The sequence below is a fragment of the Branchiostoma floridae genome, chromosome 5 (assembly GCF_000003815.2).
Source record: "Branchiostoma floridae strain S238N-H82 chromosome 5, Bfl_VNyyK, whole genome shotgun sequence".
NCBI lineage: Eukaryota > Metazoa > Chordata > Leptocardii > Amphioxiformes > Branchiostomatidae > Branchiostoma > Branchiostoma floridae.
The window spans coordinates 8047988-8060324 of NC_049983.1; the positions used below are offsets into that span (position 1 = coordinate 8047988).

General features: G+C 41.1%; 2 protein-coding genes across 3 annotated transcripts in view; one reads left to right on the plus strand and one right to left on the minus strand.

The window, feature by feature from the left end:
* Positions 1–1078: 1078 nt before the first annotated feature.
* Positions 1079–5990, plus strand: LOC118415644 (slit homolog 3 protein-like). Its single transcript, XM_035820354.1, has 2 exons — positions 1079–1262; positions 4067–5990. Exon 2 carries the CDS (start codon positions 4091–4093, stop codon positions 5966–5968), a length of 1878 nt encoding a protein of 625 aa, XP_035676247.1. The 5' UTR covers positions 1079–1262; positions 4067–4090; the 3' UTR covers positions 5969–5990.
* A 2112-nt stretch (positions 5991–8102) lies between these two features.
* Positions 8103–12337, minus strand: part of LOC118415645 (B-cell lymphoma 6 protein-like) — a 7688-nt gene continuing 3453 nt past the window's right edge. For both annotated transcript variants that reach the window (XM_035820356.1, XM_035820355.1), the window contains exon 3: positions 8103–9306. In XM_035820356.1, coding sequence (XP_035676249.1) covers positions 9094–9306 — 213 coding nt within the window. In that variant the 3' untranslated portion in view covers positions 8103–9093. The remainder of the gene's footprint in view (positions 9307–12337) is intronic.

The window sequence follows — 12337 nt, forward strand, 5'->3', positions numbered from 1 at the left end:
TGGTGTATTATACTTATAATAGAAATGATAGAAATTCACGATACATCCACTGATATATGCAGAAACTTCACATCATCGAAACAGTTATCTGAAATGATTTGAACTCGTACAGTGGTGTTTTCATATGTTGATATAATGTTGGATCCAATTGTAAACTGGCATCAAAGGCAATAGTGTTTTAGTACTGACATGTAACGTACATGTAACGGACATGTAACGGACATGTGCTAACGCTGCATATCACATTTTTTTTACTGGGTGCTGTCCTTAATTAACGTCAAGGCTTGTTGGTTTGATAGAAAGATCTTAAGATAACATGTATATTTTGCACTGACATCTTCTATCTTCTCTACTTTCTGTTGTTCTGTGAAAGTATTAAAGGTGTGGTTTTACTTGGAAATCATCCTGACTGATTCACGAGTGGTGGTGGAGATGATGGACACAGTTATAAGCACAGAAGGGAAAGAAAGTCTACACATTTGCAGTTATGCCATACCAAGATGATTTCATGGATAACATACCTCTTGGATGACGTAATTATCTACACACAAAATGAGTGAACAAAAACTAGTACCACTGAGGTCACTATACAGTTTTCCCTTTAATTGTGCAAACTATGTCATGATTTGCATGATTTGTATCCATGGATATTTCGTTCGAACCAAGTTAGTTTCCCCGTCAATCATGCAAATCCTAAAGAGCATGATATACATATCATTTCTACGGTCTTCATCAAAGTTGCCAATAGGTCAAATATCATAAAATTCATTCATCCGTTCAAATTCTGCAAATGTTACGCCCACTGCAGTTTAAATAAAAGTTGTTAGAGGGCGGAAACTTATTTCAATTCTTTCACACTACAAGAGGTGTCAAAACAAAGCAAAAATCCTGACCATAGCTTCTCGAGATATGAAACCAGGAGTTCGGCTGCAGTACCATAGAAGGCGTAGCAGACTTGGCTGGCACCTGTGGATAGATCACTTCTGCCTACTCAGTAGTACTGTCACGTACAGACGAAAACCCGACACGGTCATGTTTACAAAATAAATGGTAAAGGAATTTGTTGATTAAGAAGTCAGTCAGTAACGTTACATGTTGTGGAGGCTAGACTGGCTGGCGACGCGGAAATAAAAGTTAGTTAAAACCACGACAGTCTTCCAGATTTTTCCACCTGTTACCAGGACAATTCGTGAGAAGCTTGGAGACAACCTCGGTGAGAAAAGTTGCGGTTACTACTTCTGACATCCCGAAGTTTTACAAAAGTAAGTGTGTTGTGCAGGAAGAAAAAGTCCTGGCAATAAGGTACGCCAAAAAGCAGTTACTCAAGCAACAGGATATGGTTTTGAAAACGGCCAGACGTTTTAGTCAGTGTAACTAACTAAAGACACCAAATGGTCTCTGAAACGTCTGACCGTTTCCAAAATCATATCCAGTTGCTTGAGTAACTGCTTTTTATATTTTACGCTTTTTGGTGTAAAAACAGCAAATCATTCATGTTTGTTAGGGGAGGTAGAAACGTTACATGTCGAACCAGAGACAGTTGCTTGCAAAGACAACTAATAGAATATGGCACACTCGCAATTACAGTTTGTGTCGAAATTCAGGTTCCAGAGTTGTGTGAAAAAATGTGTGAAAAAAAGTATACAAATATGCACCTTTGTAGTCAGTACACGTTTTGAATCGCTAGCAACTGAAAAAGAGAACTAGTACTTGACAAAGACTTGTGATATGAATACACTGACAAGGAAGTAACGTGAAATGTAGAAATTATTTGCACTGCGCCTTTTTGGCATTTGGAATTCCCATTTAAAATAGTTTAGTTCATCCGACCCTGTTATCATTTATACCTTATCCTGTTAACAAGAGGGAGTTTAATATCATGATATAATAATCTAAATGATAGTCTGGTTACAGACGTTGTAGTGGTATACCTAAAAACCACAAACGATCACAAACAGCCACAAGCGGGTATGGTACATGTATGCAGGTACATTGGGCAAGAACCTTGTGTGACAGTAGTCTTGATACATTCTGTGCAATGTGAATCTTTAAAAAACACACGCAGTGAGTCTTAGGTATTTACCATCTTTAAAAGTTATTTCGCTCGATTCAAGATCGAAGAATTTCTGGACGTCAAGCTGGATCGTCATTTTGGGGGTACTGCATGCAGCATGGGAAACTTCTTATACCTTTCCTATAGCTTGACAGACGACAAGACGATAAGGCAGCGGCTAGTAGTTCATAGATTAATTGTATCAAGCATAGCACAAGTTTATCATTATCAACTCATAATACTTCTAGATACAATGTGTTTGTAGCTTCAAATATAGTCAAGTAAGTATTCATTGTATGCTCCTTCTATCTTGAAATGAGCAGAATAACTTGAAAACGATGGTAAATACTAAGACACGTTTGTGGTGTTCCCACGTTTCAGCGAACGGCGATGCCACAGACATGTTTCAGATATCACGTTGTTTTTGTTCAGACACAACCTTTTGTAACGTGAGATATCCCCGCCATATACGAACCTCGCGACCAGTGTCATCATCCTCTTGTTGGGCAGCCGTCCGTACATTTGTACGTGACATCAAGCACGACTGAGCAGATCAGGTAGTAACGCTGGTATGTGGAGATTAGGTGCGGGTTTTCCTAGGCGCGCGAGGGACTTTTCTTTAATAAAACCGTTTTCTTTTATCATTATCCAATTTTGAGAGTGAACAATCAAAAGTTTGTTCGAATTTGGCGCTTCAATGGTGGTGTTGGGGTGGTGGGGGGGGGGGGGTGAGGGGTGGCGCTAAACGATTTGTGCATTAGGCCACAGCATGCGCAAGTAAATGTTATGTGTGACATCCTCTGTAGACTCTATATCTAGTGCAATCCTGCGAACAAATAAATGTGAGCAAAGAGAGCAAGATACCTACATTTTCAACTTAACACAAAATAAAGCACGGTATCACAACCAACAAGACTTTTATTCCTGTAATTCATCAATGGTAGGGTAATTGACACTGGTGTCAACATTGAAATCGTTAGACAGGATAAGATTAGATCTCCTTTGACAAAAAAAAACTAGTATGACCAGAGCACATCTCTATTCATGTCTGTATCATGCTGCGAACCGGTAGCTCTGTTTAAAACATTCCCTGACTGCCAAGACAAAGTGCTTTTAAAACTGTCCGCGCAAATGTGTATGTAAGAGGAATGAAATACAAATGTTTATTGTACTTAAGGCCATGTTGATTTGATTATATGGATGACATCCTCTGGGAACTCCAAAACTGATGCGAGCGAGCGAGCGAATAAAAAAAGTTTGGCCAAAAAAAAAGTTGCCTCCAGTTTGAAATCAAAGTGACCAGGAAGGTTGAACATAGGACTAAACACACATAGTATGGTATACCAACAGTTAGGTGTAGGGAGCAGTACATCATACGGGTGCAAGAGATTTTTTTTTCTTCTTGGACCAACTTTTTTTTGTGTGGAAACGGCCGAAAATTGGTGCGAGCGCGGATGTCATCCATATAATCAAATCAACATGGCCTACATGTCAACATCACATATCAATGATGACGGGCAAGGTGTATAAAGTGATTCCTGCATCCATTCACTGTCTACATACATGTACATGGCAAATACATCTGTCCTTGGTGCTGAACGCCATCCACATTCCTCAGTGTTCCCTTACAATTTCAGTTTTGGTATGATGATTTCCCTGATTGCAGTTTGATTATGGGTATTAGAAATAATTACCCCTCCATTTCCTACACTGGTTGTAGACTGAATCTGTCCCAAGATTTTAAAACCAGTTTAGGCCACAGTGTGTAAATTCTATGGATAACATCCTCTGCACACTTAGAACAACAAGGTGGCGTACGAAAAAGAGGTGGGCAATAAAAACAAGATACCTGCATTTTCAAAATTCATAAAGCTTGGAATTGCTTTTTTCCGTGGAGATGGAATTTGCACTTGCAGGGTCAATAGCGTCAGTCCGAGTCTCACGCGACATGTGTAATTTACAGGGACAAAGCGTCATCATGATCAAAATGTTTTATTTTGTATTTCTCTACAGCTCCGACAATCTGCGAAAAACGCCATGGCAGTGTCTAAAATGACTTTACTCGCAGCGCACTTGGCTGTCTTGTCGATTGTCATAATCCAACAAGGACGGGTGAGAGGACAGCCCCTTCCACCAGTGTGTCAGGTTTGGAGCTCAACGACTGTAGTGTGTCGAGGTGTGTATCCCTGGGGAAAGTTAACCCAGTCAACGCTAACCCAAGTACCGCCCGGCATCCCCAAGTCTGTCGTCACTCTGGATCTCAGTCTAAACGAAATCAGAACACTGCACCGCGGTTCTTTTACGGGGTTGAAAAACCTGACGTATTTAGATTTGTCCGATACAGACCTTAGCACCATAGAGCCCGGTGCCTTTGCTGGGCTCGAGAATTTGGAACGACTCATTATCTCAAAGGCAAGTACAGAATACCCGTTTTCTCTACAAAATGGACAAGTTTTCAAAGGTCTGTCCAACCTAAGGTATTTAGATCTTAGTGTGAACTTTGTCAACGACCTGTCTGATCATAGCTTCGATTATTTGACGTCATTGGAAGAAGCAAAAATAGTGGAATTATACTGGGGCCCAGTGGAGGACCGGAACACAACAATAGAAAGGATCAGCAATGGGAGTGGATTCTTACAACGAAACCTACTGTGGGCACCGCTAACGAAACTTAAAACTTTGCGTCTCTATTATCTAAGAAGAGCCAGCGATCTCTTCTTCGGACCTGTATTTGGAAACATGCCGAACTTAGAAACACTTCAAATAAATTCGTCTGATAGAAACAGTTTTGATGTTCAGATGTTCCAGCCGCTTCTGTCAACTTTGAAACATTTAATGTTGCAAATTAATAGAATTACTTTACACATACAGCCAGGCCTCCTGGGGTTATTCACAAATCTGCAGACCCTGGAATTCCCTAAGTGGGTCCCGTTTTCCTACATTTCAGACGTACTGCCTGAACTCAATGCCACACAGATACAAGAGTTAACATTTGCTATGCGAGGAATAGACACAATGACACCCGATACTCTGGCGGCAATAAAGGGTTTGACAAATTTGAAAGCCTTGTCTTTACGCTCTGTACAAGCTGTAGAACCCAACGGCTTCGCGAATTTCTCATACTTACACAGGCTGCGTCTGACGGAAGGATCGTTGGAGACTTTGCCAAACATGGCGTTCAATGGCTTATCGGCACTCACTCATCTGGACATGCGACATAACCACATTTCTTATTTACCTCTGGGCGTATTTGAAGGACTATCGTCCCTTGACCACATTGATCTAAGTAATAATCAACTAGACACCTCTGAAGCTCAGCTCCCACAGACCTTGGACTATTTGGATCTGAGTCAAAACAACTTTAACAACGACGTTTCAAGTTGGCATCTTCGCCGATGTTTCAACCCGATATCAGTTAACTTTGAAGGCGTGAAACTCGTTCGGTATCTGAACATGAGTTACAACAAACTAGTCTTTGTTGACATTGCATGTTTTCCCGGGAGTGTTGTGGTGCTCGATCTGCAGCACAACGGCATATATCAGTTCAGAGGTATTGGCATTAACGTTGTATTTGCCATTCCGAGTTTACGGTACCTCGACCTTTCTCACAATGACATCAAGAGCAGCTGGCCCGATGTAAGAATACCAAAAACAACTCTAGAAACGCTCAAGATGGATAACAATGCTATCAATGGAGTCAACTGGGGGAATACGGGAGGTCTGGTTAGACTAGAAACGTTGACTCTCTCTCACAACCACATCCGTATTATTGGGAGAGGAGACTTCCAAATGCTGGTCCAACTGACACATCTGGATCTCAGTCACAACGAGATCAACACCGTGAGACCATCCGCTTTCCGTGGTCTATCGCGGCTACAAATCCTAGATCTAGTTACAACCAGATACAGAATATAACGATGACGACATTTGAAGATTTGGGCAACCTTACGCATCTAAACCTGGCGGCCAATAGGATAGCGGTGATCGGGAACGCTTTTCAACATCTGTTTGGGTTGAAGAATTTGAACCTTAGCAGCAACAGGCTATCTGTTATTAACCAAACCACACTGGGACCTGTTATCAAGCAGTTAGAAAATCTCGACGTTGCAAACAATCCGTTTCTGTGTGACTGTAATCTATTGTGGTTTGTTGAGTGGGCGCAGGCCAGAGACTATACGGTGGCCAACTGGCACAACCCTTACCCTCTCTCGGATCGCAGCTACACATGCTCACGTCCAGCTAAACTAAGCGGGCTGCGTTTGGTAGACGGAGTGACGCAGAGAAAAGGCAGTAACGACAGACATGACGCAACAAAAAGACGATTCTTTGACACGGTATGCAGTCATGGATTCCAACTCAACCGCCTCCTGGCTTCTGTGTTCACCTCTTCCGCCATCTTCGTCGCGATGTTCACCATTTTCCTAGTCGACTACAACATTGCCCGTGTTCAGTTCTACCTGTGGAAACTGGCGAAGTGGAAGAGACCGAAGGTTGGTGAAGTAGAGAACCAAGAGCCTCCCAGGTACACGCACGATGCTTTCATTGCTTACAACAACCAGGACGTGTGGTGGGTTGTAAATGAAGCAATAGAGCATCTAGAACCTGACTACAGTCTCGTCATACATGACAGGGACTTTGCAGTCGGTGCACCCATTGTGGAGAACATCGCTGATGCCGTGGAAAACAGCCGGAGGACCGTCTGCCTCATCACCAGGAACTTCCTGAAGAGTAAGTGGTGCGAGTACGAGTTCCAGCTGGCCCAGTACCACATGTTTGAGGAAGGAGGAGGAGTTCGTCTCATCCTGGTGTTTCTGGAGAGGATTCCTGACAGGATGTTGAGACAGTTTCGCCACCTGAACGCCGTGATGAAGAGGGACACGTACCTGATGTGGCCGGATGACGAGCGAAAAAGGCCACTGTTCTGGAGGAGACTCCGAGATGCTCTGGGCGATCCTCTTCCTCGGGACCTAGAGCCTCAGCAGCAGGTACAAGCTGTAGGAGGCAACGATCCGGAACAATATCCAGAACGGAACATTCCGGAACAACTGGCACAAGATGTAGAGGGGAACATTCCGGAACAATATCCAGAACGGAACAATCCGGAACAGCAGGCACAAGATGTAGAAGGGATAATTCCGGAACACCAGGCACGATATGCAGAACAGAACATTCCGGAACATCAGGCACAAGCAGTAAAAGGCAACATTCTGGAACAATATCTAGAACAGAATAATCCGGAACAACAGGCACAAGATGTAGGAGGGAACATTCCGGAACATCAGGCAGGATATGCAGAACGGAACCATCCGGAACAGCAGGCAAAAGCTCAGGTACGGGATGCTCGGGAGCATCAGGCACAAGTACTAGTGCACATCATCAACATACCAGAACAACAGGTAGAAGCTCCGATAAGAAACGTCGTCAAAGTGCAAGTACATGCTACGGAGGGGAATATTCCGGACCCAGAAGTACAAGCTCCAGAACGGAATATTCCTCAGGCTCCGGTCCAGGACATTCCGGACCAAGATGTAATAGAGGATATTCCAGACGTTCCGCAAAGAAACGCGAGGGAACAACAGGCAGAGGTTCTGGCGAGGGATATTCCAGACCCAGACGATCCGGCTTGGAACATTCCAGACCAACAAGCTGAACTTCTAGAAGACCCAGAGCCTGTAGACCAGTGGTACCAAGATGACATTCCTCTAGTTCCAATGTAGACACACGTGTCATCAATACAATGACTTGTCATTTCATGAATGGAAAAGCAATCGTTATAGTGATCATAGCAAGAATGTAAATATACAAGTTTGTGTAATGTAAACGGAATGCTGAAATAACTAGTCTGATACCTGTATGCAACCATCAATTTACTGATAAATAGAATTTTCTGGGGACCTAGGTAGTAGTCTTTTGTCATCTGTACCAGAAATAACATGTACACCTGTACATAATAGTGGTGTGATATATCCGTCCAAGGCTTTAGTGAGTGACACATTACCTAATTTGAGACCTCAGAATAACAAGATATTACACAATTTTCACTGTAAGAAATGAGGTATATTTAATCTTGTATGCTAACAAGTACTGGCTGAACACTTACCATTACATGCACATAATAATACTGTCATGTTTTTGCAAATAAGATTTGTTGTACCCTGACAATTATTGAAAATTATTGCTAAAATACTCAAATTGGACAATGCATTGCACAATGATACATTTTTGTGATATCAAGAGACTGTGTATGATTATCCAGCTAATAAACCAGAATCACTACTGTTAAGTTTCTTGATGAATAATGTGTATAACTAATTTTGCCTGTATATTTCGTAATGGCTACAATTGAATAAAGTGTACTGGCTATAGCAATATTTCAATGCTACAATGTCTAATTTCTTGACGAATACATACGTATACATACAACCAATTTTTTCTGACAGTGTATCCTTTGTCAATGGCTACAACTAAACAAAGTGTACTGGCTATGCAATATTTCAGTGCTACAATGTAATACTTAAGATAACTTGAAAGTTGAACATTTCAACAATACACTGACAAGAAGATAAAAGATGTGAAATTTTAGTAGTTTCTACCAGGACTATAGGCTGCTGGCAAAATAGTAGAAATTGGCCAAATAGACAGATAGCATGTCAGAGGGGTTAGCTGGAGTACAGTATGCAACCTGAATTGTACTTCAAGGCTGGCTGACACCTTTGGCATATCATCTGTCTATTTGGGCAACCTGTACTATTTTTCCAGCAGCCTACACAAATGTACATGTAGCTATGGTAGAATCTCGTAGATACTAATTTTTTTTGAGTCCTGATTTACACTTTACAAGAAGACATGTACTATCTAATATATGATTACAAATACATTATATATAATGTCCTTGGGAAAAGATTGACCTCAGGTCTAATTTTGCCTGAACTTGAGTGTAGGCTCCAACAGAAGAGCCAGTGAGGGAAGAAATACATCTATGGCTGGGAACAACACTGTTTGAAATATGAGGTTTTCAGCTACCAAACGTAACATAACATCTACGTTGCCCCTGGGTCTGGGGAAGGGAGCGTGAGCTGGCTCTCGTCCACCCCGGGACCATCCTGGAAGTGTTTGAAGCCGTAGTGCGCCTTCAGACTGTTACTCTGGGTGAAGCGTACTCCGCACACCTGGCACTGATACGGCTTCTCTCCCGTGTGTACGCGGATGTGGCGCTTCAGGTTGGACCGCTGGGTGAAGCTCGCACTGCACGTCTGGTGATAGACAGATTGATTGATTGGTTGAGATAGTAACAAGACAATATGAGACACAGGCAGCTACATGTATTGCTGGTGTTGTGACCAACACATACTGTATAACCTACATGTTGGAAGATGAAACAAACATTGATTTAAAATATCATAATGTATGATCTATTGATTTTTGATTGGTAGGTTGATTGATTTATTGATTGGGAAGCAAAAAGGAGACTTCTTTTTCGGTGAATCCTAAAATACAATGATGTAGCAGCTATTCTTTGAACGCATGGTCTTTTTAGCGAATGCCCACAAACGCCCACTCTAGAGAAGTCCGCGCTGCACGAATCTCATTTTTTTTGCTTGGAATATGTCCACGTTGTGCTCCCATGTATTAATCCTGAGTTTCAAGTCAATCCATTGACCCGAAGTGACATAAATCAAAGTTTTCGATTCTCGATGGTCTTTTTAGCGAACGCCCAGCAAAATGTCTTTTTAGCGAATGCCCACTATATCCACAAAAATATCGGCCGTCGCGCAACGACACCTAAACCTACCGCCACAAACATGTTCAAGATGGTGTCCCATTGATGTGTACGGAGTTTCCGTGCTTTACAAGCATTTTAAGTCCCTGTTTTTGGTCAAAATGTACGGCGACGATACTACCATACTTTAACTATAGCAATTCAAAATGGCGGGCACTAGTCATGTGACCTCCTTGCGGGACTGTTCTATAAGTATCGCGGGAGGGACTGTTGTAGCATAGCTTCTCATACAACCATTTTAGAGTGAATTCTGAACAAGATTTTCATTTCATAGTGCTATCATCTGACTGATATTTACAATGTGGTCATTTTTTCTGTGCTATTATTACCCAGGTTTGAGGAACTTAGTGCAAATTTGGATATTGATTCACCTCAGTGCCCAATTAATGTACAAAAGGCCCAGACACATTAGTGTTATAAACCTGAATAGGGGCAGGTAACCAATACTAGAAAAACATAGCTATGTATTATTAACAATACTATTTACATTATAATAATAACTCTTCACCAAACTGGACTTTTCTTATCTTTATTCATCACAGAAACATTGTTACAATGAGGATTTGATTAGATGAGTATCTGTTACAGTGTGTACAAACTTATTTCAAATACAAAAATGTATTTCGTTTCACTTCCTAAATATTTTTAAAGTATTTTAAAAATATTTAGGAAGTGATTATTATTATTATAAGACACCGTACAGGTGAGTAACGTGTGTTTCCTTTGATTACAGACCAGGTAAGACACCGCACAGATGAGTAAGGCGTCTTTCCTTTGCCTATAGACCAGATAGGGCATTATACAGGAAAGTAAGTTGCTTTACTAACCTGTTTAATACCTATCTGGTCTATAGGCAAAGGAAAGACGCTTTACTCACCTGTATAATGGCCTATATGGTAGTATATAGGCAAAGGAAATTTGCTTTACTCACCTGTATACTAAAGTAATACTCTGTCTGGTCTATAGGCAAAGTAAAGACATATTACTTACCTGTATAATGGCCTATCTGGTCTATAGGCAAAGGAAAGACACCTTACTCACCTGTTTAATGGCCAATCTGGTCTATAGGCAAAGGAAAGACACCTTATTCACCTGTATAATGGCCTATCTGGTATATAGGCAAGGGAAAGACACCTTACTTACCTGTATAATGCCCCATCTGGTATATAGGAAGGAAAGACACCTAACTTACCTGTATAATACCCTATCTGGTCTACAGGCAAAGGAAAGTTGCTTTACTCACCTGCATAATACCCTATCTGGTCTGTAGGCAAAGGAAAGACGCCTTACTCACCTGTATAATGGCTTATATGGTATATAGGCAAAGGAAAGACACCTTACTCACCTGTGTAATACCCTATCTGGTCTATAGACAAAGGAAACACACCTTACTCACCTGTGCTGTGTCTTACCTGGTCCGAAATGAAAGGAAATACACGTTACTCACCTGTATGGTGTCTTACCTGGTCTGTGATCAAAGGAAATACACGTTACTCACCTGTATGGTGTCTTACCTGGTCTGTAATCAAAGGAAATACACGTTACTCACCTGTACGGTGTCTTACCTAGTCTGTAGTCAAGGAAACATACCTTACTCACCTGTACGGTGTCTTACCTGGTCTGTAATCAAAGGAAATACACGTTACTCACCTGTACGGTGTCTTACCTAGTCTGTAGTCAAGGAAACATACCTTACTCACCTGTACGGTGTCTTACCTGGTCTGTAATCAAAGGAAATACACGTTACTCACCTGTACGGTGTCTTACCTAGTCTGTAGTCAAGAAAACACACCTTACTCACCTGTACGGTGTCTTACCTGGTCTGTAATCAAAGGAAATACACGTTACTCACCTGTACGGTGTCTTACCTGGTCTGTAATGAAAGGAAATACACGTTGCTCACCTGTAAGGTGTCTTACCTAGTCTGTAGTCAAGGAAACACACCTTACTCACCTGTACGGTGTCTTACCTGGTCTGCTATAAAAGGAAACACACCTTACTTACCTGTACGGTGTCTTACCTGGCCTGTTATAAAAGGAAACACACCTTACTTACCTGTATTGTTGTCATTTATTAAGAAGAGAAAAAAACAATTTGTTTGTAAATGTTAATAAAGGTACATTTTACAGTTGAAATTTTCTACGTCATAACTTAATGTTATAAAACATTTCCTTTCTGTACTCAGAAGGGGAGCCCGCTTGTGCCATGTTCCAACATTTTATTAGGCTATTGATAGCATGTGGTCACATTTTACTGCACATAAATAATGCAATTAATATTGTTTATGTGTCAACTTCTTCCAATACTTTAAAAATATTTAGGAAGTGAAACGAAATACATTTTTGTATTTGAAATAAATTTGTACACACTGTAACAGATACTCATCTAATCAAATCCTCATTGTAACAATGTTTCTGTGATGAATAAAGATAAGAAAAGTCCAGTTTGGTGAAGAGTTATTATTATAATGTAAATAGTATTGTTAATAATAAATAGTTATGTTT